Here is a 26,335-nt window from a genome sequence, read left to right on the forward strand (position 1 = left end):
AAAGCTTTCCAAGTCAATTATATGTCGAGTTGGGTGTGGATGGGGTGGGGGAGGAGGTAGAGTGCCGTGTACAGGATGTTTGTGAGGTTCGTCAGCGATCGACTGGTTATATATAGATGTTCGCGTAATTAGAACGTTGAAAGTATAATTTATCATTCAGTGGATCTTCATTAATTCCGCAAAATACTGACGCACTGGCGTGTGTTTAAAAGTAACATTGTTATATTCATTGTCGGTATTTGAATTACTTGTAATTAAAATACGTAAGTAAAATATAAATACATACTATATACCGTACATATATACATACATACCGTACGTATATATACCGTACATTTGACTGAAAATAGTTATTGCTATTATTGTTCTATTGACTGTTTGGACTGTTTTTGTTGTATTAAGCTAAATTGTGTGTATATACTAGAATAAAAAATACGTGTAGTATATGAATTAAATAAGTTTTTCGTTTTTATTTTTTTATTATTTTAAAAATCAAGATCTATGTGTTGCAGTTCACATCATATTAACCCGTAATTTGGCTACATTAGTTCAATGTTCAAAGGGTTTTCGTCTCTTCAACCTCCGGGTAGGTCCAGTTCTGTCTCACAGGTCCACATTTCAAAATATTCTTATATAAAATAACAATATGCCGTGGAGTGATAATGATAGTGGAATAAACACGTTAATAATAAACCTCAAACACAACTGATGCTCTAAAAAGGCTGACCGGTCGCCGGCCATTCCTGCTGACATTCTGGTCAGTCGCATCACGCCCGGACCTGAAGAGATACCGAACCGAACTTTCCCCATAACTTAGTCGATGCATCTGCGTATCCTCGTTAGTAGTCCGCCGACGGGGACTAGCACCGCCCGCCCCCGGGACTTGGCCGCCCGTAAGTCATCGTCAGCCCCCCACTCGCTCGTCGACCCAGAAATTAATTACGTCACGGGTCCGTTATCAAACAATGCACAAATCACGTGTTGTTATCTGGTAACCGAACGGGTGTTTCGGCATCGTAGGCACAGAGGGCGCAGTTGGCAGAGTCGCAGCGCGATAAGGTCCGGACTATGGCCATATCGCGGTGACGCTTACTAATTTCGCTTTATTTATGACCCGGGGAGAGTCGGCCCGCCCGACGTCGCGAGATTTATCTGGAAAATGTATCGCCTCCATAACCCTGTCAATATTATTAATAGTATCCGTATCTTTTAATCTGTTATATATTCAAATACGGCCAATCTTATTTTTAATTACCTATTCATTCTTTTTATTAATTTCGTCATATTCTTCCTCATAGTTCACTTCAGTGTGTTCCGTTCGCCTTTTAAGTATTCCCACAAGTTCATCCCATACTAATTCCTTTGGCAGAATAGCCTTCCTGGTTCAAAGTACAGATAGCGCTTCGTTGTTCAAGACAAATCGCTTTTAATTTGGTCATTTTGCGTGTTAAATATTAATTTTGTCATATTGTAGCCGAGAATTCTGAGATATAAACAATGGGCGGTGTAGTAACCTTTGTGGACAGAGAGAGATATAACGACGTCTTTGGTGTTGTATTTTCGTTTCCGATACGGCTAAAATATATTGTATTCTTTTGCACTGCGTCCTGTACAAATAATTTTAACAGGTCGGTTGAAAAGTCCCCGGCCTACCATAGCAAAAACAAATTTTTGTAGTACGATTTGTCCTTGATTTCAAAATAGGCCTCAGTTTCCGCGATCACCTCTTCATTCGACGAAAATTTCTTCCCAGCGAGCATTCTTTTTAGATCCGAGAGCAGGAAATAGTCGCTAGGGACCAGATCTGGAGAATACGAAGGATGAGGAAGCAATTCCAAGTCCAAACCATGGATTTTTGCCATCGTTTTCACTGACTTGTGACACGGTGCATTGCCTTGGCACTTTCTTTTTCTTCAAATGCGGCCGTCTTTCGGCGATTTCGCCCTTGAAACAGTTCAATAACGCTATTTTAATAGTCACTGTTGATGGTCCTTCCTTTTTCAAGGTAGTAAACGAAAATTATTCCATGCGCATACTAAAATACAGACGCCATAGTCTTGCCAGCCGACTGTTGCATTTTCCCACGCACACGATGGAGCCATGTTTCATCCATTGTCACATATCGACGCAATAACTCGGGTTTATTAGGCTTGATCATCTTCAAACACTGCTCCGAACCATCAACTCTTCGTTGTTTTTGGTTAAAAGTGAGCTCGCGCGGAACCCACTTTGCACAGAGCTTTCTCATACCGAAATATTCGTGAATGATATGATGTACACGTTCAGTTGATATCTTTAGAGTGTCTGCTATTTCATTCAATTTCAATTTATGTTCATTCAAAATCATTTTGTGGATTTTTTAAATGTTTTCGTCGTTAACAATATATTTTGGGCGTCCACTGCGTTAACCGTCTTCAGTGCTTATTTCACCACGTCTAAACTTAGCATACCAATACTTGATGGTCGATTTTCCTGGGGCAGTATCTGAAACTCGGCATCAAGCCAAGTTTTTGCTTCAACTGTATTTTTTCCCTTCAAAAAGCAATACTTCATCAACACGGGAAATTCCTTTTTCAAAATGCTATAATTTACAAACTAATGATACGACAGCTGTCAAATTTATACACGCATCTCTTGAGGGTTAGGGCTAACTAAAAAACATATGATTTTAATTCTTGTAGCGCCATCTATGTGTCAGGCCGGGAACTTTTCAATTGGCCTGTTATGTATTACAAATTACAATTGTTAATAATCATAATCAAAGAAATTGTGTTTCAAAATTATAACGTTTTTCTAATAGTTCATACCTTACATCATTACGATTCTGTTACTTGTTTTCTACTAAATAAGAAATAATGCTGTTGCTTTTGCAAAGCGATTGAACATAAAGTTAACCTAAAACATTGAAATTAACAACGTCATGTGTCATCTGCCACTGAATGATAGAGTAGGAGTAGGCTTCCAGTGCATCCAAACAAGTAATGTATTGTTTTGCACTGACTTCATGAGTATTATGAGTTATATCACTCTGGACAAATAAGAAATGTATTAGTTTAATTTTTCTTACCTCCTTTTTCATACCTTAGTTAATAGGCTTATTTTATTTATTTATATAAATATAATAATTTTCCATAACCCGTACTATCATTGTCAAACAAATCGTGTTTTATAAAACTATGAAATTTTACTAATAATTCTTACCTTTCTCTTCTCTAAGCACCTCCAACTTGTTTTATGCGAAATATGTAATAATTATGTGATTTGAACAAACCTTTTGAACATGAAGCTAACCTAATATTGAATTGACAATGTCACATGTCATATGTCACTGAATGGTAGGTTGTATTTTGACAATCACTGTAAAAAACGTCCTAAACCCAAGTACCAATAGCTAACACAGTAATTAAAAATTCTAGTCGAGTAGGCCGTGTATTTTGTCATAGTCCACCGTACATACAAACAGGGCACTCTCTGATTTCGACGCTAGCAAAAAAATATGATCCCTAATTGAAGGCGGACGCTGCGACGCCGGCCTGGAATTGATATCAAAGCTGACGAAGACCTTCTATTACCGAGTTTCAATTTTGTTTTTAATTGAAAGCGCCAAAACAAACGAACAGCCTCCTTTAACACGCTTTAAAGTGGGCGCCAGCCTTTGATAATCGGAAAAACTGGGCACGGGCATGGGATGTTTTTCCGGCAGTTTCCCGAAGCGCCGAAATACGAGCGAGTAAATTTGAACTAGCCGATTCGGATTTTGTTTGGTTTCTGACCGTGGGTTTCCGGTTTAGCCGAGGGGAAGGGGGGACCGAGGGACTCGGATGGTGTATGTTTAGGATTCTTATCGTCTTTGAAGATGACAAATGGAGATTGAGAGGTTCTCGCCACTCCTACAGGTTGTGACTTAATAAAGTTCAGTTTTCAGTATTGAAATTAATATATTTTTCGTTTAATATAGGCGCTGGGTTTAAGCTAGGCGGCAAACAGGGTTCTCAATGTCAATTTATCGAGTTTCCCCAATAATCCAAGTCATATTCCCTCAAAATTGTTTTAAGAAATGTATTTTCATAATAGGGAATAAATTATAACGTTATAAATTATAATGTTACACTTTTTCCATAATTTTCTTGCGAGCATTTTGCTTGGTGGCTTAAACTTAACGATGTATCTCCAGAGTGAATCTTGATGCAAAATTTCGCTGCAAGGAAAATGTAAAAAAATACAAGGAAAAAACTGGATTTAAAATAAGTAATTTTCTGACATATATATTTATGTACAAATACACATTTCAGTTTCACTAATTGCTATTGCCTCCTTAACTAAAATAATATTTAATGGCTATATTTGTTCTGTTATCTATAACTAGTGGAATTCTATTAAACAGACGTAAGTTAAGTCCTGTTATATTGAGCTATGTTATACTCGTTATTATGTTGGAACTTTGGACTTGGATACTTCCACTATTCAAAATACAATAATAAAAGTGAACTCCACTACCATATATCACCCTGTACATCAGGAACTTATGCTGAAACGTGTTACAGTTAAATATTTTTCTTTAGTATTTTTACAAGAAGAACAATGTCTGTTGTATAAGCCGGGTTGCCCCATTCAATATTTGAGACCAACTACGAGGGTGGTTCAAATATGATCAAGACAAATACTCTTATGCGTTTATTTACTATTGAAAAAAATTACAAAAATGTACAGTTTTTCTAGGTATTTCCCTTCATTAGTTACGCATTTTGTCCATCTTTCCGGAAGTTTTTTGATGCCGGTATCGAATAATTCCTTGGACAACTCGGACAGTCACGTGCGCACGAACTCTTCTACCTCGCTGTTGGTGACCTCCAAGGGCTTCTTTCAGTAGTCCAAATATGTGGTAGTCGCATGGTGATAAATCAGGACTGCAGGGGGGTGTTCCAGTACCTTCCACCCTAATTCCGATATTGTACCGAGCGCGAGACGTGCGGTATGGGGGCTCGCGTTATCCTGGAGAAGAATCGCCCTTCGTGGTGGAATGTTCCTCCGTTTCGAGCGATAAGCGTGTTTCACGTCTGTTTTAAACGAATGACAATGCGTTGCGCTAAGGCGGTCGGCACTTGACGTTCACTCATGGGCGTAGAACGCACGCGAAACATGCGCTCATGACATGCCACACTGTTCGTAAGGGGCCCAGCTATCACTTACTCAAACCACGACATTCAAATCATACATGCGCGTCATCTACAGCGCTTATCTCCATCATATTTGAACCACCCTCGTATATCAATCTCCCACACTGTTTTGGATTTTTTCATTTGACCATCGCAGATCCTTCAAGATTAATTCGCAGTCCAAGTAATTCCGTTGCGAATCGCTATTAGGCAGCTACATCCAGTCGCTTTAGACAAAATAATACATATTTTACGACCGGCTGGTCGGATCGTCCATCCCGGCTTTTTATGTTTGGCTTCCAGGCTAATCCGACGCAGTTTATGCAGAGTGGATTAACTGTCAAAAAAGTCCCGATAGGACAGTGAAAAAATCCCACCCGTTCCGCATCAGGATTCGGCGGCAACAATATGCAGAGGATTTGTTTTTAATTGCGTCCAATATTGCCCTCTATCCGGACGAAATTGCTTTCGGTATTTTTTTCCAAGGGTCAGAAAACAGTTTTGTAACGGATGATGACACTGTAGCGGGAGAAAAATGTCCTTTTTTTAACTCATATTTCAAATAATGGCTTGTTTTGTTTTCTTTTCCAAAATAACTAAAAAATATTATATAACAAATGATTTGAACATAATTTAACCTATAACGTTGAAATGACATTGTCACCGGTCATCTATCACTGGATGTTAGACTAGCAATAAACTTTCAGTGCTTCTAAACAAAGAGTGTGAACAAATATCAAGTTTATTAGTTTAATTTTTCATACTGTTTTAAGATTCTTTATATGTAAATTAGCAGCCTTATTTTCTTTTTATATATAAGTATTACAATTAACTCATAACTGTATTATTAAAAAAAGCAACTGAAGAGTAATATGAACACAAAAGTTAACCTAAAACATTGAAATGACAACGTCCCTGTCATCTGTCACTGATTGACCAAATAGGAATAAACTTCCAGTGCATCTAAACAAATAATGTATTGTTTTGCACTGACTTCGCGGATATTATGAGTTATATCACTGTGAACAAATAAGAAATATATTCGTTTAATTTTTCTTACTGTTTTATGGTTCTCAATATCTAAGTAAATAGGCTTATTTTCTTTTTATATATAAGTATAACAATTTAGTGATAACTCTGTTGTTTTAACAAACTAATTGAAGAATAATATAAACATAACCTTAAACATTGACAACGTCACCTGTCATTTGTCATCGGGTGACAGACTAAGGTTAACTGATAATTTAGCGATGTAAATTAGCATGTGTTTGTTAAGTTTACCGTATGAGAAGAACAAGGACGTGAGGAATGTTGAGTTAACGCTGTGTTTGTTGTCTGTCTGTCTTGTACGCGAGCTTATTAGTCACGCCACAGCAGTAGACTGCTGGCTGAGACTTAATCGAAGGCTTGCCGTTGAATTATTAGACACAGGAAGAGGATATCGATTAATTAACAGTGGTTGGATGTCGTCTATGTCGTGCTGCATAACCGAGGTATTTTGGTATTATATAGCCATGAATTACCGTTAATTTGCAGTCGCAAATTGTTGACGAACGTGCCTTAGTTTGACTGCAAAGACATAATAATTCCAATTATTTCTATTAGGACGTACTGCTATTTTTGTTAAATTTGTTAAATTGTATTGTATAATTTATCGGATATTACAGTATAATATGTGTTAAATTATTGCTGATTTTGCCTATAAAATTTCAGTCTTCATGGGTACTATATTCTCTGATAGGCCATAATTGAGCTTATTGGTTTTTAGTACTAGTTTATTCAATAATTTCTAGTTTTTTGGATTTTTGGATGGATTCTACTTTATGAGTACTAAACATTTTTACTTATTTTATAAATAAATTATTAATCTCTTAGGACTTCATCTGCCCATAGGCATTTTCTTATGATTGATATCTAAAAGATCGCTTCAGTATGTGATCTGCTGTACAAATTTATAATCTAAATCTTATTCTAGAGACTATTTTGACTTATTCTAGACATTATTATCAGTCTACGTGTCTATTACTCAGTTCATATAGTAGTATACATTTGAGCTTACAAACTTGACTGTCATCGCGCACATTTAACTATTTGGCGAGTGCGTTGGGATGCACTAACAGTATTTCAGAGTTCTTTGCACTAATACTTTGAATCACACTCGTTGGAGACGTAATGTGGTTCATCGACGATGACTCATAACACTTTATTCTGGAACCTCTGATGGATAACTATTTTTGATTTGCTAGTTGTACCCCACAGTTCAATACCATAGATCCAAATTGGCCTAAGTATCGACTTATATAGCAAAACCTTTTTATCTAATGATAACTTAGATTTACGCCCTATCAGCCAATATATTTGGTTTAGCTTCAACCCAAGTGTTTATATTTTGTCACTATGTTTTTTTTATGTTGAGCGTCGATCAAAATGATTATTCATTCATAGATATTTAACATTGTCTGCTTTCGAGAGTTCATAATTATTAATTTTTACTGATGTCATATCTACAATGATTAATTGTATACAATAACCGTGATTTAGTTTTCTACAAGTTCCTGCTGTCATACACTATTCTTCAAACGGTTCTCCGTTACTAGCTTAGTATTTTCGTAAAGTACTACTCCGTGTTGTTAGACTCTTTGTTCCCAGTAGTCGAGCTTTTAATATATATCGAGCTATTACTGATGTACTGCTATTTGTTTTCCAGGAAAATTGAAAAAATTTGGAGATTTAATTTTAACAGCGTGACAAAAAGGAGTCTATATAAAAACGTATCTTGTAATATACTAATGTCAAACCAACGGTATCTTTTTAATCGAATATGTGTTTCAGCGATACCATTTCCTCGTCTCTTTTTCTCTCGACTGAACGGTATCGTTCCATTTTCCCGATTTCCCCGCAACGTTTTCTACTCAAAACAGCAAGCTCTTTAATTAAATTACACGGCTGCCATTGAATTCCCTTGTTATCAACGACGATCGCCAGTAACAATGGTTAATTTCGATTGGTAACTCGAAAAGTTCCGTCAACTGGGTCGATAAAATAAATATTTCGGCGGTCATAGCGGCAACATGTAGCGAAACCGACGGTAACACAGAGCCGAGAAAGCCCGTCCTGTAGTCGGCAGAGCGTGAAATCAACAAACGACGCTGTTTATTCGCCATATAAACGTTACCAAAAAAAACTATCAAAGCTAAAGGTTAGTAGAGTTTGGGGAATAATTTGGTCACAGAAGTAACAACCCCTTTTTTATTACCTTTAGTGGTCCAACAATTTTCCCAGTTGTCAATAGGTATTCGTAAATTATAAAAACATTTAGAAAATCGCTTCAGTATATGATATACTGTTTAAAATATCTTACTCTAAAGTTTTAATTTTAATGATCTAAACTGACTGATACACTAGAATCTAAACTTAAACTAGAAAACTAGATACCTGTTTAATGTGTTTTACTTTACTTGATTTATGTGACAGAATTTGGTTCATACATCATCTCTGCGTAAGTATTGTTCGAAATGTTGAATAAACTTGATAAAATCGCATTGTTCAAGTACTATTTACCTCGATATTACAGTAATTACACTTTAGACATAATTAAAGGTTCTCAAAATAGTGAATACTTAATATTTTTGCCTTGGAACGAAAATATACTATTTCTTTGGGTGTTCTAGCGATATATCATGACGTTAGGTGCTCTTACACCATCAATATACGATAAAATATCTAATTATAACACAAACTTATTAAGATATTGTATACATAGATCTGTACCCAAAAAAACAGTCCAAAAGTACGACCAAAACAACTACGTCACGCGCAGGTTTGGAGCGTTTTCTTCTTTATTTCAAACATCAATATTTCTTTCATATCGAGTTGTTTGTAGAAATAAGTTTTATTCAGGTTAAAGTAAATACATAGAATTGTCATAAAGTGGCTTTTCAAAATTAGTCATCTAGCCATTGTAATGACATATAGCTTAACTCTGCACTGCCTAACTCCACTAAAGTAATTGTAAAGAAATTTATGAGGTATGATATTTAAAGTAGGTTTCCGTTTATCAACGAGGCGCTACCACGAAAGCTTTCCCGTATCAACCTGCCGTCACATGTTGCAAGATTTAATTGCCACGGTTCTTGGGCCAGTTAACTAACCGTAAAACTGAATGTTTACTTGAAATTCAGTGGCCGTAGACATAAACTGCATATTTAAATGTCACGGATATCATTCGTTTTCGGTAATAAACGGTTACAATCATCTGGACAGTGCACAGCATCAACAAACATCTCATCTCTGCCAAACCGTCGAACGATGTTCCCTAGTATTAATTATTATATTTAAAATGCCGAAAAACAAAACAAACAAAAAATGATCACGAAATGGCGAATGAATCACGGCACACTTGATCGAAATAATCACATCGCCAGCATATATTATTTTTATTGTCCGTGTAAACATATATATGGAATATTAGCTTGTAAGTTATCTTTATTATCCTCGGTTTATTACCAATAAACAGATCGGGAAAGTGTCAATAAAACCGATACCCTTTCCGAAATATCGTAAAAAAAAATCAGTAAAATAGAAAATGTAACCACGCCTAGGCTGCGAGCCTACATTCTCCGGCGTAAAAAAAACGCCATTTCCTCCCTCATTTTATTGTCGTTATTATGGGTTACGACAGATAACGGTTGAACTGTCGTGATCTTCGATTAATCCCAGGAAAAGTTAGGTTAGGGCCGTTTCTACATCGTTTTTCTGATACAGGCACTAACTCGGCTACAAAATATTTATTGTTTGTTGATATAATATAGCTAAACCATCGTAATGTTTGTTTTAGTATGAGGAAGTTAGGTTAAGTGTTGTTTCCATTTAATGTTTATCAAGTAGGCGTTAATTTTTCAATTAATACCAGCAAAAGTTGGGTTAAGTCTATTTCTACCACATTTTTGTGACACAGATAATAATTATCACAAAAAATATGTTGTATATTGAACCTATAACTTCAAACAGTTGCGATGTTTGCTTTTGACCGAAAAAAATTGGCAACAGCAAATAATTTATCAATTAATACCAGCAAAAGTTGGGTTAAGTCCATTTCTGCCTCATTTTTGTGACACAGATAATAATTTTCACGAAAAATATGTTGTATATTGAACCTATAACTTCAAACAGTTGCGATGTTTGCTTTTGACCGGAAAAAAGTTAGCAACAGCAAATAATTTTTCAATTAATACCAGCAAAAGTTGGGTTAAGTCCATTTCTGCCTAATTTTTGTGACACAGATAATAATTATCACGAAAAATATGTTGTATATTGAACCTATAACTTCAATCAGTTGCGATATTTGCTTTTGACCGAAAAAAAGTTGGCAACAGCAAATAATTTTTCAATTAATACCAGCAAAAGTTGGGTAAAGTCCATTTCTGCCTCATTTTTGTGACACAGATAATAATTATCACGAAAAATATGTTGTATATTGAACCTATAACTTCAAACAGTTGCGATGTTTGCTTTTGACCGAAAAAAAGTTAGCAACAGCAAATAATTTTTCAATTAATACCAGCAAAAGTTGGGTTAAGTCCATTTCTGCCTAATTTTTGTGACACAGATAATAATTTTCACGAAAAATATGTTGTATATTGAACCTATAACTTCAATCAGTTGCGATGTTTACTTTTGACTGAAAAAAAGTTGGGTTAAGTATTCTTACCATGTTATTTTGTCACATAGGCATTAATTTTTGTAAAAATAATTATATTTTAATAATAAAATTATAGTACCAATGTTATTAAATATTTATTAGCATTCATAAGACTTTTTATATAAAGAAACTCTCCACATCGTTCATCATTTAAATAATTATATTAAATTTTGTTGAAATTGTTTCATTATAACAAAGGATTTCCGAGCTTTTGTGGGAATAAATATTTAACACCATAATTGTAATATTTAGAGACCCAATTTTTTTACATTGAAATATGTTAAGTGAGTGTGAAATGTTAATCAGGCTGAAATATATTGATTTAATCCGAACAAAAGTTAGGTTTAGGTTTCCTCTTAATTTTATTAATCTAACCATTAGTTCTATTAAATTTTATTATTTTATTTGTTTAAAATATGTTCCTTATTGAATAATAAACCGAATACACTTTTTAATGGAGTTGAGTTGGTAATAGGATTCTTTGAACTAACTTATGAGTTAGGTTAGGGAGTGTTTCCTCTTCATTTTATTAATATAGGCGTTAATACTAGTAAAATAATTTGTTTTCAAACACTAATAACAAAATTACTACGGTTTTTAACTTAATGGATGATCTGGTTAATATTTTGCAAATATAAAAGGATGACATTAAGTGAGTTTTTAGTTTAACTGAAGACAATAAGATAGTATTATATAATATTGTAAAATTTTCACCCCAGTGTGGGCTTAGTCTCATAATATTCAACACAATCTAAACATAAGCTACAGAATGATATAATTAAGGCAGTTTTTGATCAAACTAGTGTCATGATGGGCGATAAAGCATCCCCTGAACTTGGGTAAACAGTAACAGTTGTCGAGGGTTGCTTATATTTCTTTAGAGGTACGAATAATAATACATATATATAAAAAAAACTGGTTTCTTTCTCTCCTTTGTCAGACGTAATTTATAACGGCTCATCGACACCATATGGTCCATCCTATGAAACCCTGTGTCGCATGTGGTCGTTATTGCTTCGGAAACGGACTTAATAATCGTCAACAATTAAGATCGTTTTTTATTAAAAGGCTCCTTTTTTAATGGCCCTTGTAACCAGCCAGATAATTGCGTCGTAATTTCTATTAATTGTCCTCTCATTTTTGATATCCCTGCTTGCCGCTTGTCCCTTTCTTGAACAATGATGACTCTATTCCAAATTATAAAGCGGTTTTTTCTGTGTCGGCGCTATTTTCTGTCCTAGACGATCACGGCTTTTTATACGTAATTGTGTAACGATGAGTAACAACGTTATTTTAGGTTATTTTTAACTTGATGCATTTAAAATCACTCCAGAGTTAATTAAGATAGTATTCACGATTAATTAAAGTTAATTAAGGAAGTTTTTCCAGTATATTAATTGAATGTATTATTAGAATACCTTTTCTTTCATTTATTTTTATTCTTAATTAATTGTTTTATCATTATATATTACTTTTTCATTTAGTTAATTAATTAAGTTTATTTTTTCGGTTTATTGATTTGCCATTAAAAGTAACTAGTTTCCTATACTGTTAATTATATTCAGTAAAAATGTGTTTTATTCAGAGAAATTTGTACTCTATATGTTTATCAAAATATTTTCATTTTCAGTGAAATGTAATTTTTTTACGTAATTATAAACTAGAAAATATTGTAAGAATACGATTAAAAAAAAATGAAAAAGATGACACTAAAAACAACTTTTTTTAAGATAGAGTCACGTACTTGTCTTTTTTAGTATTTTTTTTGTAAGAAATACTTTTACTTCTTGGTAAATAAAATACGAATATTCAGCAAGACATTATAATGGTCATTATCTTCATAATATACAAGGTATTACAACGGTAATTACAATAACTTTAGCTATCAATTACGTCGACAACATACTCTTCGAAAGACTCTTAGAAAATATATTCTTTCCAGTCAGGGCGTCAGCCTTTATTGTCAACAATGCCGTTCTGTAGTTTCTTACATTTTCTTGATAATGATTTCTAGTTAAATGAAGTATTTATTTTTTCTATACCTGCTCTGGTAGTTATTTCTCGCCAAATTATGCTTGGACTTCAGGAAAATTGGGTTATTGTGTCCTATTTAATGATATTTTAACTGGCATAAATCGAGACTCCGTATCAGGAAAGTATCAGGGGGTCGAAGAGGGCCGCGAAGACGAATACGAGTCGAGTTTAATCCCTACATCATCCGGAAATATCAGTATTTATCTTGGCGTAAGTGCATCTCTAAGGAAATCAGTTCGCCATCCAGGACAAAAGCTCAGGTCCCGATAAAAGATGCAACAAAAGGACGCGTCTAGCCGGGACAGGAAGCGGTCCCTCTCCTAATCCGCAGCGCTGCATCCCGCGAAAGATGGCCGATATCCTGCCGGTCTCGTATTCATATGTAAATAAAATATTCGTCCTGCAGGACATCCCCCGGAGCTGCAACGACGTTCCTAGATATTTATACGCTGCGCAAAACCGTTTATAAGACTTTACGGAAAGCGTCGTACGGAATCCTGCCATTTTTCTTATATTATTCTCGATTTTTCTGCGCTTACAACTCGTTTGCATTCGTACGTAATCTGAATATAAATTTAATAATTTGGCGCGTCTTAAATTGATTTATTTCCATTTCTTTCCAATAATGTGTCTAATTTTCCACAATAATAAATGTTCCGAAGAAGATAATTAGGTATAAGTAATTTGTGTATTACGTACTTACATCGAAATTAAAATCTGAAGCATAAGTCTACATATACAAAAATACTATTGAAGTTATACTAATTATATACATATTTTCAAACATGAAGTCCGACGTCTATACTCCTACAATAATGTGTCTAATTATCCACAAATACCCCTTCACTAACTAAACCGACCATTAACAGAATGTTCCGAAGAAGATAATTAAGTATAAGTAATTTGTGTATTATGTACTTACATCGAAATCAAAATCTGAAGCATAAGTCTACATATACAAAAATACTATTGAAGTTATACTAATTATATACATATTTTCAAACATGAAGTCCGACGTCTATACTCCTACAATAATGTGTCTAATTATCCACAAATACCCCTTCACTAACTAAACCGACCATTAACAGAATGTTCCGAACAAAGTAATTAGGTGTAAGTAATTTGTGTTTTATGTACTTACATCGAAATCAAAATCTGAAGCATAAGTCTACATATACAAAAATACTATTGAAATTATACTAATTATATACATATTTTCAAACATGAAGTTCGACGTCTATACTCCTACAATAATGTGTCTAATTATCCACAAATATCCCTTCACTAACTAAACCGACCATTAACAGAACGTTTCGAAGAAGATAATTAAGTATAAGTAATTTGTGTATTATGTACTTACATCGAAATCAAAATCTGAAGCATAAGTCTACATATACAAAAATACTATTGAAGTTATACTAATTATATACATATTTCCGAACATGAAGTCCAGCCTTGATACTCCTGAAATACTGTATCTAATTATCCACAAATACCTCTACACTAACTAAACCGGCAATTAACAGGATGTTCCGAAAAGTCTAATTAAGACCAAATTATTTATATATTAAATATTGCTATTTTTACTTTGTATTTTCTTCAATGAATTAGGTATTTAGAGGTAAAGATTAGTGTATTTTGAAAATCTTAAGCATAAGTCTATATATACTAAATATACTATTCAAGTTATATTAAATACACATAGAACTAGATATCGACTTTCGAACATGATGTACTTTATAAAAGAAGAAAAATGAACTGAACTGCTTTTAATAGACTGAAGCTTATAATAGGTATAACATGTATTGAAGCATATATCTACATTATAATTTAATCTTATTTGTGCACCTAAATTAAATTAATTATACATTTGGTTCTGTGAATTACGTTATTTGGAAGCGACTCATCGTACGTAATCAAAATTGATTGCTAAATTAATAGATTTACCTTCACTCTTTTCGATATGATACACTCTGGTGTCGATATTCCAGCAATGCTGTATCTAATTATCCACAAATTCTCCTATTAAGCATCTGAAGTTAATACATTAAACCAACTCAAACAGACAAAAAACCCACACATCCTTCAGGAGATCCTGTATCATCGATTTAAAACGTAAAACCAAAAAAAGACATTGTTTACGTTCATCTTAAGGAGAACCATCGGCCCCTCTTATCTGACACGTAAATATTTTCTTATATAAATCGAAATATACTCGTGTGAACAGTAAGAAACCAGACGCGCGCTCCTACTGCGTCTCTACACATATATTCAGAATTAATCGTAAATAGAGACACGATTTAAACGCCCTAATCCAAACAAATCCGGCGAGTTTTTCGCCATTCCATGACACACGACGTATAAACAAATCCCGACGACCTTAACTGTCTGGAATAGGTATCAACGCCGTTAAAAACGGTAACTCCCCCTAAAATCCCTAATTTTAATTATTTTTCGCCAAATTTGGCAACGTCATTTACTTTACTAACAATTATTTTTGTGTTTTGTTTCAGCTAATCGATGCCAGTTATCGAAGTAGTCCGTCTTCCCAGACCTTGGCTGTGATAGTCTTTTGTTCCGTGCTGCTTGGACTACTCGTTTTTATAATAGTCATCCTAGTTTGGAAGTAAGTACTTGCATGCCACCACACTCACTGTACAATATTATCTGGGAGGGACGACGCGTTTCATGAGCATTGTTATGGAAAGAATAAAAGAATAGTGTTTCCTAGCTTGTTCGCTATATCGAGCATTCGTTTTTATTTGTTTTTATACGGTACATCTGTACAACATGAAATTTTGAGATGGTTATACGAGCGCAGTTTTATTCCCAACCATTTTGTCTGTCGTTTCGTTGCATCGCAACGTGCTTGGACAACGAAAATTGCGAGATACATAAATGTTTATTACGGAAATATTTGATTTTAATGAAAATGTGTAAATTTGGCAACGTGGAAATCATAAATCTTCTTCAAAAATAAACTTTTGTCGATTTTTATTAATTACGAGAACTGTTTTTTTACCTTTATATCGAGATAATAGTTTTTCCCGAGAAAAAATCGTAAATCTTCAAAAATAGGCGTCGCTATTTTGAATTCGGGCAGTGTATACGCGTCGCTACGCTCCAGGAATACGGGCTATTCTTCAAAATCCCACATGTCCCCTATAAATCATTTAAAATTCGTGTTTTTATGGCTACCTGACGCGGTTGCCAATAAAAATCGTAAAATATAGATTTTAATGTCCCACCGTCGCGGGAAACCGACATTAAATGGGGAGATTTAAAAATCAACAGGGAACTTCCTGAACGATATCAAAACAGAACTTTTTAATGTCCATTTCCTTCGCCTACAGGCCTTAACACTAAGTAGTAGTTGGAATTCGACAAATAGCGCGAGAAGCCCCCGAAATTCCCGGGTTATTTGAAATAATTTCGTTATTGCGGCGTTGCCACCATGTTAATTTAATCCGATAAATTCGGAATAATGGTCCCCGAATAAAATCAACTACTAACAATGTCACTAACATAACTAACGCCACGTTGCCAAGTTGTTTTAATGATTTACTTCCTACGACGTGGCTGCATTAATAAAATCCGATACATTGTGAATAATGAGCAGTCATTTATTAGAACCTACCGCCTACCAAAGAATTCACTTAAGAACCATAGGGCTAAGTAGTAGTTAAAATTAAATTCTAAAAATTACTGTTCGTAAACCTAAAATCTATGACCGATAGGAGCAAATACCGGCACGTTGCCAAATTGTTCTAAAAATCCCGTTTTTTCACTACTTTACCTAACATGACGTTGCCACATTGTTAATAAAATTCGATAAATTCAGATTAATATTGCCAGTCCATCTTGTCGAACTCTTAAGATTGCCAATTCAAAACAAACAACGCCTCGTTGCCAAATCATTTAAAAAGATCCGATGTATTAAAAACTATCATTAAGACAGCGTTGCCACATTGTTAACAAAATCCGATAAATTCAGAATAATACCCCTGGAATAGAAACGACCGTACCAACATCCCCCCGGCTCAGTTCAATTTGCGGAAACCATCCCAGCGTGCAGTATTCGTAAAAGGGGAAAGTCTGCTGTTGTAGTGGAACACCCCCCGGCCCCCGGTTTGCCGGCACACGAGCATCGAATAAAAATACAAAGTGTCAGCTAGGCACAATGTATCCGAAGCGGTGGAAGCAGCCAGTCGATTTCCTCTTTGGAAATTATTATTGAATTTTCGGCCATTGTTTAGAGAGATACGTTAGTGCAGTGGATTCGAGTTTAATGGAATCGACGGCGGACTTGTTGAAATGTACGTGCCGACGGCACGGGAAGGAACGAGGGGTGGAAAAAGAATGGCTGTTCAGATGGTTAGGGGTACGGCGGGTGAAGGGGTGGGGTTTTAGATGGGATTTCGCCTTGTTCCGGCCGTATTCAAACGAAATATTATCGTTAAACTGTCATTATATCCGAGCAAACCCTTTACGACAAAACCTGCAATCGACAGGATGTTCCAAAGAGTCTAATTAAGATAAAATTATTTACAAATTAAGTGTTTTTTTTTCAACAAATTACATATTTAGAGGTTATTTGTACAATATCTGCATCAAAATTAAAATCTGAAGCATAAGTCTACATATGCACAAATACTTTATCTATAATAAATACCATTTAAATTATTTTAATTATATATATTTTCGAACATACAGTACTTTATAAAAGGGGAAAAATGAAACCTTATGTACTTTTGTAATCATTCAAATAATGTTAATACTAAACTGTTGTAAATGAACTGGAGCATATATCTACATCTATAAAAATATCTTATCTATATTTAGTGTCCGTAGAATATTACGTTAATTTCAAAAATGTAATACTATGCAAAAATACAAACCGAAGCAACTATCTAAAATAAGAAAAAATATTTATTATCGTTTCAATTTCAACTATTTAAAAGAAAACAAAGCATGGGTTATTTTATCATTGTTACAAGTAATAATCACAGACTAAAGAAATAACTATATGAAATACAATTTATAAGCCTTAGATTACTTTTACACGCATCTAACGTTGTTATCGTCGTGATTCTCTAGAGAATTTTCTGATTTTAGAGGGTGTTCTCATGGCGTCACCATAAAACTCTCATTATCATAACTTTTTCTATAGTGCTGACGAATCGACAGGATATCAAACGGGACTAATAGGAGCACTTGAACACAGGGCCGTCTATTTAAGGTTCTGACAAGAACCATATACCGGTTCTTATCTCGGGACTGTCTTAAGAACTAATGTACCTTTAACGATCAGAAATTGTCAAGTGTCTACGTCACGCGGAATGTTCCAAGACCACCTTCGATAATATTTGTGCGTGCTATGTTAGAAAAAGTAAACCCTTAGACAGCGTAACAGCAACTGTATATAATAATACTGTGTATAATTCATCGCATTTTCTTTTATTATATATATATATATATATATATATATATATATATATATATATATATATATATATATATTATTACGATTAGTAACGCATTCAATTTTTACTATTGAAGGAAGAATCTACAACATTTTAATGTATTTTCGACGAATTTCTTACATATTTTATTTAAAACTGTTATTTACTCATTGAGCATTTTAAATAACTCATTATTTTATAAAATTTACACATTAATTATTATTACGAACTGTAACTCATCCAATTTTTACTACTGAAGCAAAGATCTACAAGATTTTAATCTATTTTCGAAAAATGTCCTACAAACTTTATTTAAAACTCTGTGTTATTTAGTCATTGAGCATTTTAAAACATTCATTATTGAAAATTATGTATACAAAGGACTTTTTTAACTACAATATTTTCCTTCTATTTCCTTTTGGCATTATTTTCACGCTTTTTTTCCTAAATGAGTTGTGCAGCAGCTCTTTGATCGTCGAAATTATCTCACTAACAAACAGGGCATTAATGCTTCGTTAATTTGAAGCACCCACATGATGTCAACGCCTAACCCCATGGTCCCGTATAATTTTTCCGGTGCTGCTGCTGCCGCTGTGTCTTTTTTCCCGCAGTCGCGAACGCGAACCGTCTAAAATAAATTTCTCTCGCGAGCCCTGGAGTATTGAAATATTTGTTTTGAGCTTCGGTATACGAAGCGGGAAAAGGGTTGAGACGGTAGGGTTGAAAACCCGCTTCTTTACCTTTACAAATTTCCGAGAGTATAAATACGAAAGAAACCGGGGGTGGAATTTGTTTAACGTCGAATGGGAGTTGTATTGACGGGCGTAACAGATAATATTTTCCCTAAAATAGTTTTTAATTTACGCTCTACACAATAAAATTTTAACAAAAATTCAAAATCGATGAATTATCTAGATTTAAAGCAAATATCTACAAAATTATAATTTTTATTTTATTTATTAGACATAAACAATATAAGATCTTTAAAAGTTCGGTGTTTTTTCCTTGTCTAATATAGTTTAAAGATAAATTTATAGATAAAAATATTGACATTCGCAAAATATCATCCCTTGCCCCTTTCGAAAATTAATAAAAACAATTCTACTTCCTGTTAGTAAAGATTTAAAAGATTAAAAATGTAGACATAAACTTCGACATATTAATTACTTTAATATAATTGTGTTAGAAGTAAATCAACTATCTAATAGTGATACAACTTAACTTTGTATTGAAGCAACAGTCTAATTTACATTTATATATAAATATATTTTTAGTTAATGATTTCTCATCGATAGACAAAGTTGACCAAGGAAAAGGAAGCAAAAATATATAAAGAAGGAAAATGTTAAAAGCCGTAGAGAAATGGGAGAAGGAAAATGAACTCGAGGAAGAACGAGAAGTAGGTATAACAGGAAATATAGTGGAGAGCAAAGTGGCTAGAGCATGTTTTCAGGGGGGATGCCAAAAAGATATTACAAATATAATTACAGGCAAAATGACCAGCAGGAAAAAGTGAAAAAAACTGATTTACTCTAAGAGCTTCATGTGATATTAAACCAATCATTAATGCATCCTATAAAATAACTAGAATATAGACCGAAAAAGAACAGACCTTAATATCTATGATACCCCCTCCAATCAAAAGTGCCTTCATCGTTTGACGATGTTTTCTGCGACATTATTAGATAAAGGACCGTATAAAAACCAACACTATCGTGCACATACACACAGGCACGCAAAAAACTTAACGAAGCTCTATTGTTGCTCTAAATTGCTATAGAATTCGGTCCATATATGTCAACTATTTTTTTATACCCACTCAGATATATATACAGGCGCACGCGAGCGAAGCCCGAATAGGGAAAAACGTTATTATGAGGGAAATAACAAGGGATTGGTCCTCTCATCTGGGGATAATGTAAGCGCTGACGCGTATACATCGTTTGCGTTTCGTCCAATTTTTTTGTCCTTTTTCGGGATCGGTGATTAACGTAGATGTAAATCTGACAAGATACATTTATTATTCCTCGATGACCCATTTTAGGTAATTGTGTGTGGTTTTTGTTGATAATTTTTGTACGTTTCTCATTTATAATCGCGCGAACATAACAGAACAATGAAGGAAATATCTAATTTCCATTAGGAAATGAATTATACATTTGGACATAGTCATTTTTCATATTTCCAACACATAGAGGCACGTATCTACGTCACTGTATTATAAACTGTTATTGTAATATAAGCATATATCTACCTTACCTTGAAAAATTAAAATCGCATTTTATTCATGCAATTAGTCCATAGTTGCTTCAACGAATTAAAATCTACTTTATTTGGATTCATTGCTATTCAAATTATATATATATATATATATATATATATATATATATATATATATTTATATAAACTATATAGAAGGAGAAAAATGAATTGGACTACTTTTAATCTACTTACGCTTTAGTCTATATCTATAAAAAAACACCTCGTCTACAGTTGTTCTATATCAGATTAAATGAACCCAAGCAGGTATCTACATCCATAAAAATACATTATCTAAAATATATTTACTATCCTTAAAACTTTATTATCTTTTATGTTCATTTCGAAATACTTGTGAAAAGAGACAAACTGAAAGCAACTATCTAAAACAAGAAATAGCATTTATTATCGTTTCAATACCAATTATTTTAAAAATAGAACAAAATACCAGTTATTTTGAAATTTATTTAGTTTTGCAGTTTTTGGTTTCTACTAATATATCGTGTTATATATCGTTTATTGGTGTAGCTTTTAATCAAGTGTTTAGTTATTTCTTAATAATTTTTAATTAAACGAAAATTATTTTTCAATTGATTATTCTCTCGAAAATTTCATATTTTATAAAAGACGAAAAACCGAAGCAACTATCTAAAACAACAAAAACCCCATTTTTTATCGTTTAAATTCCAGTTATTTAAAATAAAACAAAGTAAATTTGTATAGCATCCACTTAATTACAAATTGCGACTCATTGGAAATGGGGGTCGAACAGAATCAAAGTGTTGCCGTCAAAGAAACATTCGATCCCGCTATGTTTTTGATCGGCTATATTAATCATCGTATAATTTAAACATCAATTAAAAGGGAAACGACTAGAGAATCGATCGTTTACGTCCCCTCGCCCTCAACACCGCCTCCCCCCCCCCAAGTATAAAAACCAGAGAAAAACACGAACTGCTTGTTTGTCTCGGCGTTTCTTATTTTGCGTTTGATTGATGAAGACAAAGGCATCGAACAGTATACGGAATCGCCATCTTTTATAGTATTTATATTTTCATAAAAGGGAGGATGAGCGACGAGGGCACTCCGTGGCTCCGGCGAGATATCAGCTTTGTCATTTTTACAGTTGGGAAGATTAATTCTCCGCATAGAATAGATTTCGAATGTTTGTTTATCATTATGGATGATTTGTTTCCAACGTAATCAGATTCGCATCACCTCCCTGACGCGATAGAGGAGAGAATGGGAAAATCCGAACAGGAGACGGCCGACTGCCTGAATTTTTTCACGTGTGAAAAAAATGGGGACGTTGGAGTGATAGTCTCCATGTGATTGGATTATAAATTTCGACTTTTTTCTCGTCGCCGGCTTGTGTTTATCTCGACGTATTTTTACTATGAAACCACGAAAAATATTTTGATATTTTTGTGACCTTTGCGCGAATATATAACCTTGTAGAAACGTGCTTTAGTTACAAATATATTCTTATCGACTCAATTTTTACTTTAAAAATTTAGTGTATTTTTATAATTATTTATTAGATTCTTGCTTCACTAATAAAATATAAACTGTTACAGTAACTTTCTATATATAACAATAATAATAAGGTTTGCTTTAATTAGATTCTTGTTTCAATACCCACTAAACAGCTACAGTAACTTTCTATCTATAACAATAACAATAAAGTTTGCGTTAAGACAGTACTATTTAGCAATTTTTGTATGCAATAGTAATTTAGACAGTTACTTCAAGTGAAAACCTACATATTTGCTTTATATATAAAACAAAATATAAATAATTTATGCGGTTTTATTATTTAAAGCGAATTTATGAAAGAGGTCATTTGATTAGATTCTTGCTTCAATACTCACTAATAAAATATAAAAGTTTACAGTAACTTTCTATATATAACTAACAATAAAGTTTGCTTCAAGTCAATACTATTTAACAATTTTTGTATGCAATAATGATTTAGACAATTGCTTCAAGTAAAAACCTACACATTTGCTACAAACATAAAAAATATATAAATAATTTATGTTTTTTTTTATTTAAAAGGTATTTATCAAAGAGATAATTTGATTAGATTCTTCCCTCAATACGCGTTAATAAATTATAAACAGTTACAATAACTTTCTGTATATGACAATATTAAAGTTTACTCTAATTAGATTCTTGCTTCAATACCCACTAATAAAATATAAACGGCTACAGTAGTTTTCTATATACAACAATAACAATAAAGTTTGCATCAAGACAATTCTATTTAGCAATTTTTATATGCAATAATAATTTAGACAGTTACTTCAAATGAAAACCTACATATTTGCTTGGTATATAAAACAAAATATAAATAACTTAGACGGCCTTATTATTTAAAACGAATTTATCGAAGAGATCATTTTATCGCGTTTTTTGCCAATATCAGTGGAATGGGATTTTCAAAAGGTTTTACGGCCCTGCTATTCCGAGGAATCAAACGGCGTAGAAACTTTTTTCTTTCCGCTTCGATTCCATCATCGATAAATACATAACGACATCCACAACATTGGCAAAAAGATGTGAGAGAACGCGAATTAAAGTTCTTGGCCTTGTTAAAAGTTTCGTGTCCCATAAAACATTCCCCGATAAATATGTATGATACGCTGTTTTCTCGGTTCCGAAATTTGATTTTAAAAAATCTTTTTCCGACGATCTCGACGCCGCGGCTTCACAACTTTTTTCTGCGACCCTCTACGCTCTCGAACCGACAAAAAGTAAATAAATTCGACCGTGTCACTATCAATCACCATCGCAAATTGTTCGCCTTTCACCTCGCCCGATATAAAACCAATAAACTTCAGTTGGAAGACCTACTGTTAACGAACTGCCAACGAATAAAATATTTGCTTTTCACCCTCACCTAACAATGAAATCAAAGGATAGACAGGTGTTTCTTTGAGATGAAATTGAAACCGTGAAAGTGGAAATCCGATTTAGATCTATCCCCTTCACCCCCTCGGCCTTTTGGATCAATAAATACAACTCTACGTGCTACTAAAGCAAGTATCACATGTATGTATATATGAGACACTTGCTTAAAAACATTAACTCATATTAAACTGTCAAGAAAAAGTAGGTCATAAATTATGGAGATATATTTCGTTATCATTAGCGGAAAACATGTTTTATCAATGTTAATATTAGTTTAGTTTTTGGGTTCTATAAATATATCATGCAACAAATCCCTTAATCGTTTTTTATTGCTATGTGCTGTTTCTTCTTTACTAGTTAGTATTTTCGTAAATTCTATAAAAATAATTATTTTGATATTATATTCATCTTTCGAACGAAAAAATAGATAGTTGCTTCAATTAACTAAAATTTCAGTTGTTAAATATATTTAAAATGGAATAACTGATTTACATAATTACTGGTAGAAAAATAACAACACCAATACTGTTTATTATCTGCCGTTATGCTACGGTATATACCGTTAATTTAAAATTTAGATTATTGCTTCAATTATTATAAATCATACTTAATTTGGCTATAATTTCTTTGTTGATCTTCATTGTTGTTTCTGAGATATAAATAATATTTAATATAAATTTTAGATTGTTGCTTCAGTTATTAAAAATTATAGTTTCTATGACTATAGTTTCATTGTTGATCTTTATTGTAGTTTTTGAGATATAAATGGCATATAATTTAAAATTTAGATTGTTGCTTCGGTTTTTGAAAATCACGTTTATAGTGCAGTGGGGATAATATATGTATGGTGTTTAAACGTGACTAAAAAAATTTCCGAGATATATTTATTTTTCACTAGCGGAAAGCATGTTTTATCAATTTTAATATTAGTTTAGTTTGTGTAGTTTGTGGGTTCTATAAATCTATCGTGTTATAAATCCGATTATTACTGCTTTGTTGTAGGTTTCGTCTTCCTTTAATAGTCCAAATAGAATTATTTATTAATTAATATAAAGTGTTTTCTTAAAGTCTATAAATAACGTTTTTTATAAATTAGTGTTCTAGATGATTGACTTAATGAATTACACTTTTAGTTGTTTTAAATGTATTTGAAATAGGGACAATAGAATGAATGATATAAAAATAGTAGTACTTCATGATCGTTGTTGTTTAAGTATAAAATTTAGATTGTTGCTTCAGTTTTTAAATATGATAGTTCTGCTGTTGGTCTTATTATTAGAAATGATTTGCATTATTAATTATTTAATTTTTGTTAACGTTTAACATAAAAATTAGATTGTTGCTTCAGTTTTCGAAAATCACATTTTATGGTGCAGTGGTGGATAATAATATATGTATAGTGTTCAGGCGTGACTAAAAAAATTGCCGCGATGTTAAGTTAATGAAAAGCCGTCGAATGATTGAAAACATTTCCATTTTCGTCGACGGCGAGAGGAAAATATGCAAATTGTACCCAGAGCAAATCCTCTCTACATAAAAATTAGCCGCGAATCCACCGTCTCGCTCGCTCGCGTCACCTCCACCCCGCCACACCAAGGGCAGAGATTAACTTTTGCCGCAAAAACAAAGCGGAGACGCGCCCGAACTCTTTCGCTTTTATGATTTCGGGGTCCGCGCCGATGATAAACAGTTACTTTGAAGGTAATTTAAAAAGGTAATGGGCCGGATTAAGGGCCCGTTTTATGGTCGGCGCTGAAATTTGCAAATTAAATCATCGCTCGACCGACAGTCTAAATGTAAATCGGGCTCGATAAATAAATATTTAAATTCGAAAAGTCGCGGTCGACCCGCCTCGTCCGCGGCGGGTAGCGGCAAGGGCAGGAAAGGGGAGGAGGACGCACGGAACGCGGGCTCGTGTCCCGGATTAAAAAGTCCCGGCCGGATACGGCGACCTGGGCTCGTCCGCTTCTTTGTCTTCGGTTTTAATTTCGCCCTGTGCCCTCCGGAACGACCGAGAATTAGGTAAATTGAGTAACGGATAGGTGAATGTAGTTTCCCAGGTATCCCGGAAAATCTCTAGACCACTTTCGAACCATTCAGTAAAACGTGCAAGATCGAATGTTAGACTTTTGCTTCAAGTACTATATGCTGATCATTTTCGCTCAGAGCGAATTAAAATTTCATAGCCGACGTACTTGCTTTAATTTAATTAGAAATATACAGGATATTATCAAGCACTAATTTCTTAAGATCTTCAGATATTTGCGTTTAACATTAAACCTAAAAAGTTATTTCAGTTCTTCCATAGGTGGCTTTAGATTTCTGCTTCAAGGACTATAGCATCGTCCATCGACGTATTTGCTTCAAGTTAATGAGAAATATGATCAGGCACTGATTATTTAAGTTATCCAGATATTTGTTTCAAACAATAAACCTGGAAAGTTATTTCAATTTTTCCATAGGTGGTTTTAGATTGCTGCTTCAAGGACTATAGCATCGTCTATCGGCGTATTTGCTTCAAGTTATTAAGAAATATGATGAGCACTGATTATTTAAGTTATCCAGATATTTGCTTCAAACAATAAACCTGGAAAGTTATTTCAATTTTTCCATAGGTGACTTTAGATTTCTACTTTAAGGACTATAGCATCGTCTATCGGCGTATTTGCTTCAAGTTATTAAGAAATATGATCAGGCACTGATTATTTAAGTTATCCAGATATTTGCTTCAAACAATAAACCTGGAAAGTTATTTCCATTTTTCCATAGGTGGCTTTAGATTTCTACTTCAAGGACTATAGCATCGTCTA

General features: G+C 33.6%; 1 protein-coding gene across 2 annotated transcripts in view; it reads left to right on the top strand.

Moving 5' to 3' along the window:
* Positions 1-26,335, top strand: part of pxb (putative Hedgehog signaling attenuator pxb) — a 70,859-nt gene that overhangs the window by 35,215 nt on the left and 9,309 nt on the right. For both annotated transcript variants that reach the window (XM_076412319.1, XM_076412318.1), the window contains exon 3: positions 15,405-15,517. In XM_076412319.1, coding sequence (XP_076268434.1) covers positions 15,405-15,517 — 113 coding nt within the window. The remainder of the gene's footprint in view (positions 1-15,404; positions 15,518-26,335) is intronic.

The sequence above is a fragment of the Rhynchophorus ferrugineus genome, unplaced genomic scaffold (genome assembly GCF_030347505.1).
Source record: "Rhynchophorus ferrugineus isolate W39M unplaced genomic scaffold, kcgeb_rfMv2 rfM8, whole genome shotgun sequence".
Taxonomy (NCBI): domain Eukaryota; kingdom Metazoa; phylum Arthropoda; class Insecta; order Coleoptera; family Curculionidae; genus Rhynchophorus; species Rhynchophorus ferrugineus.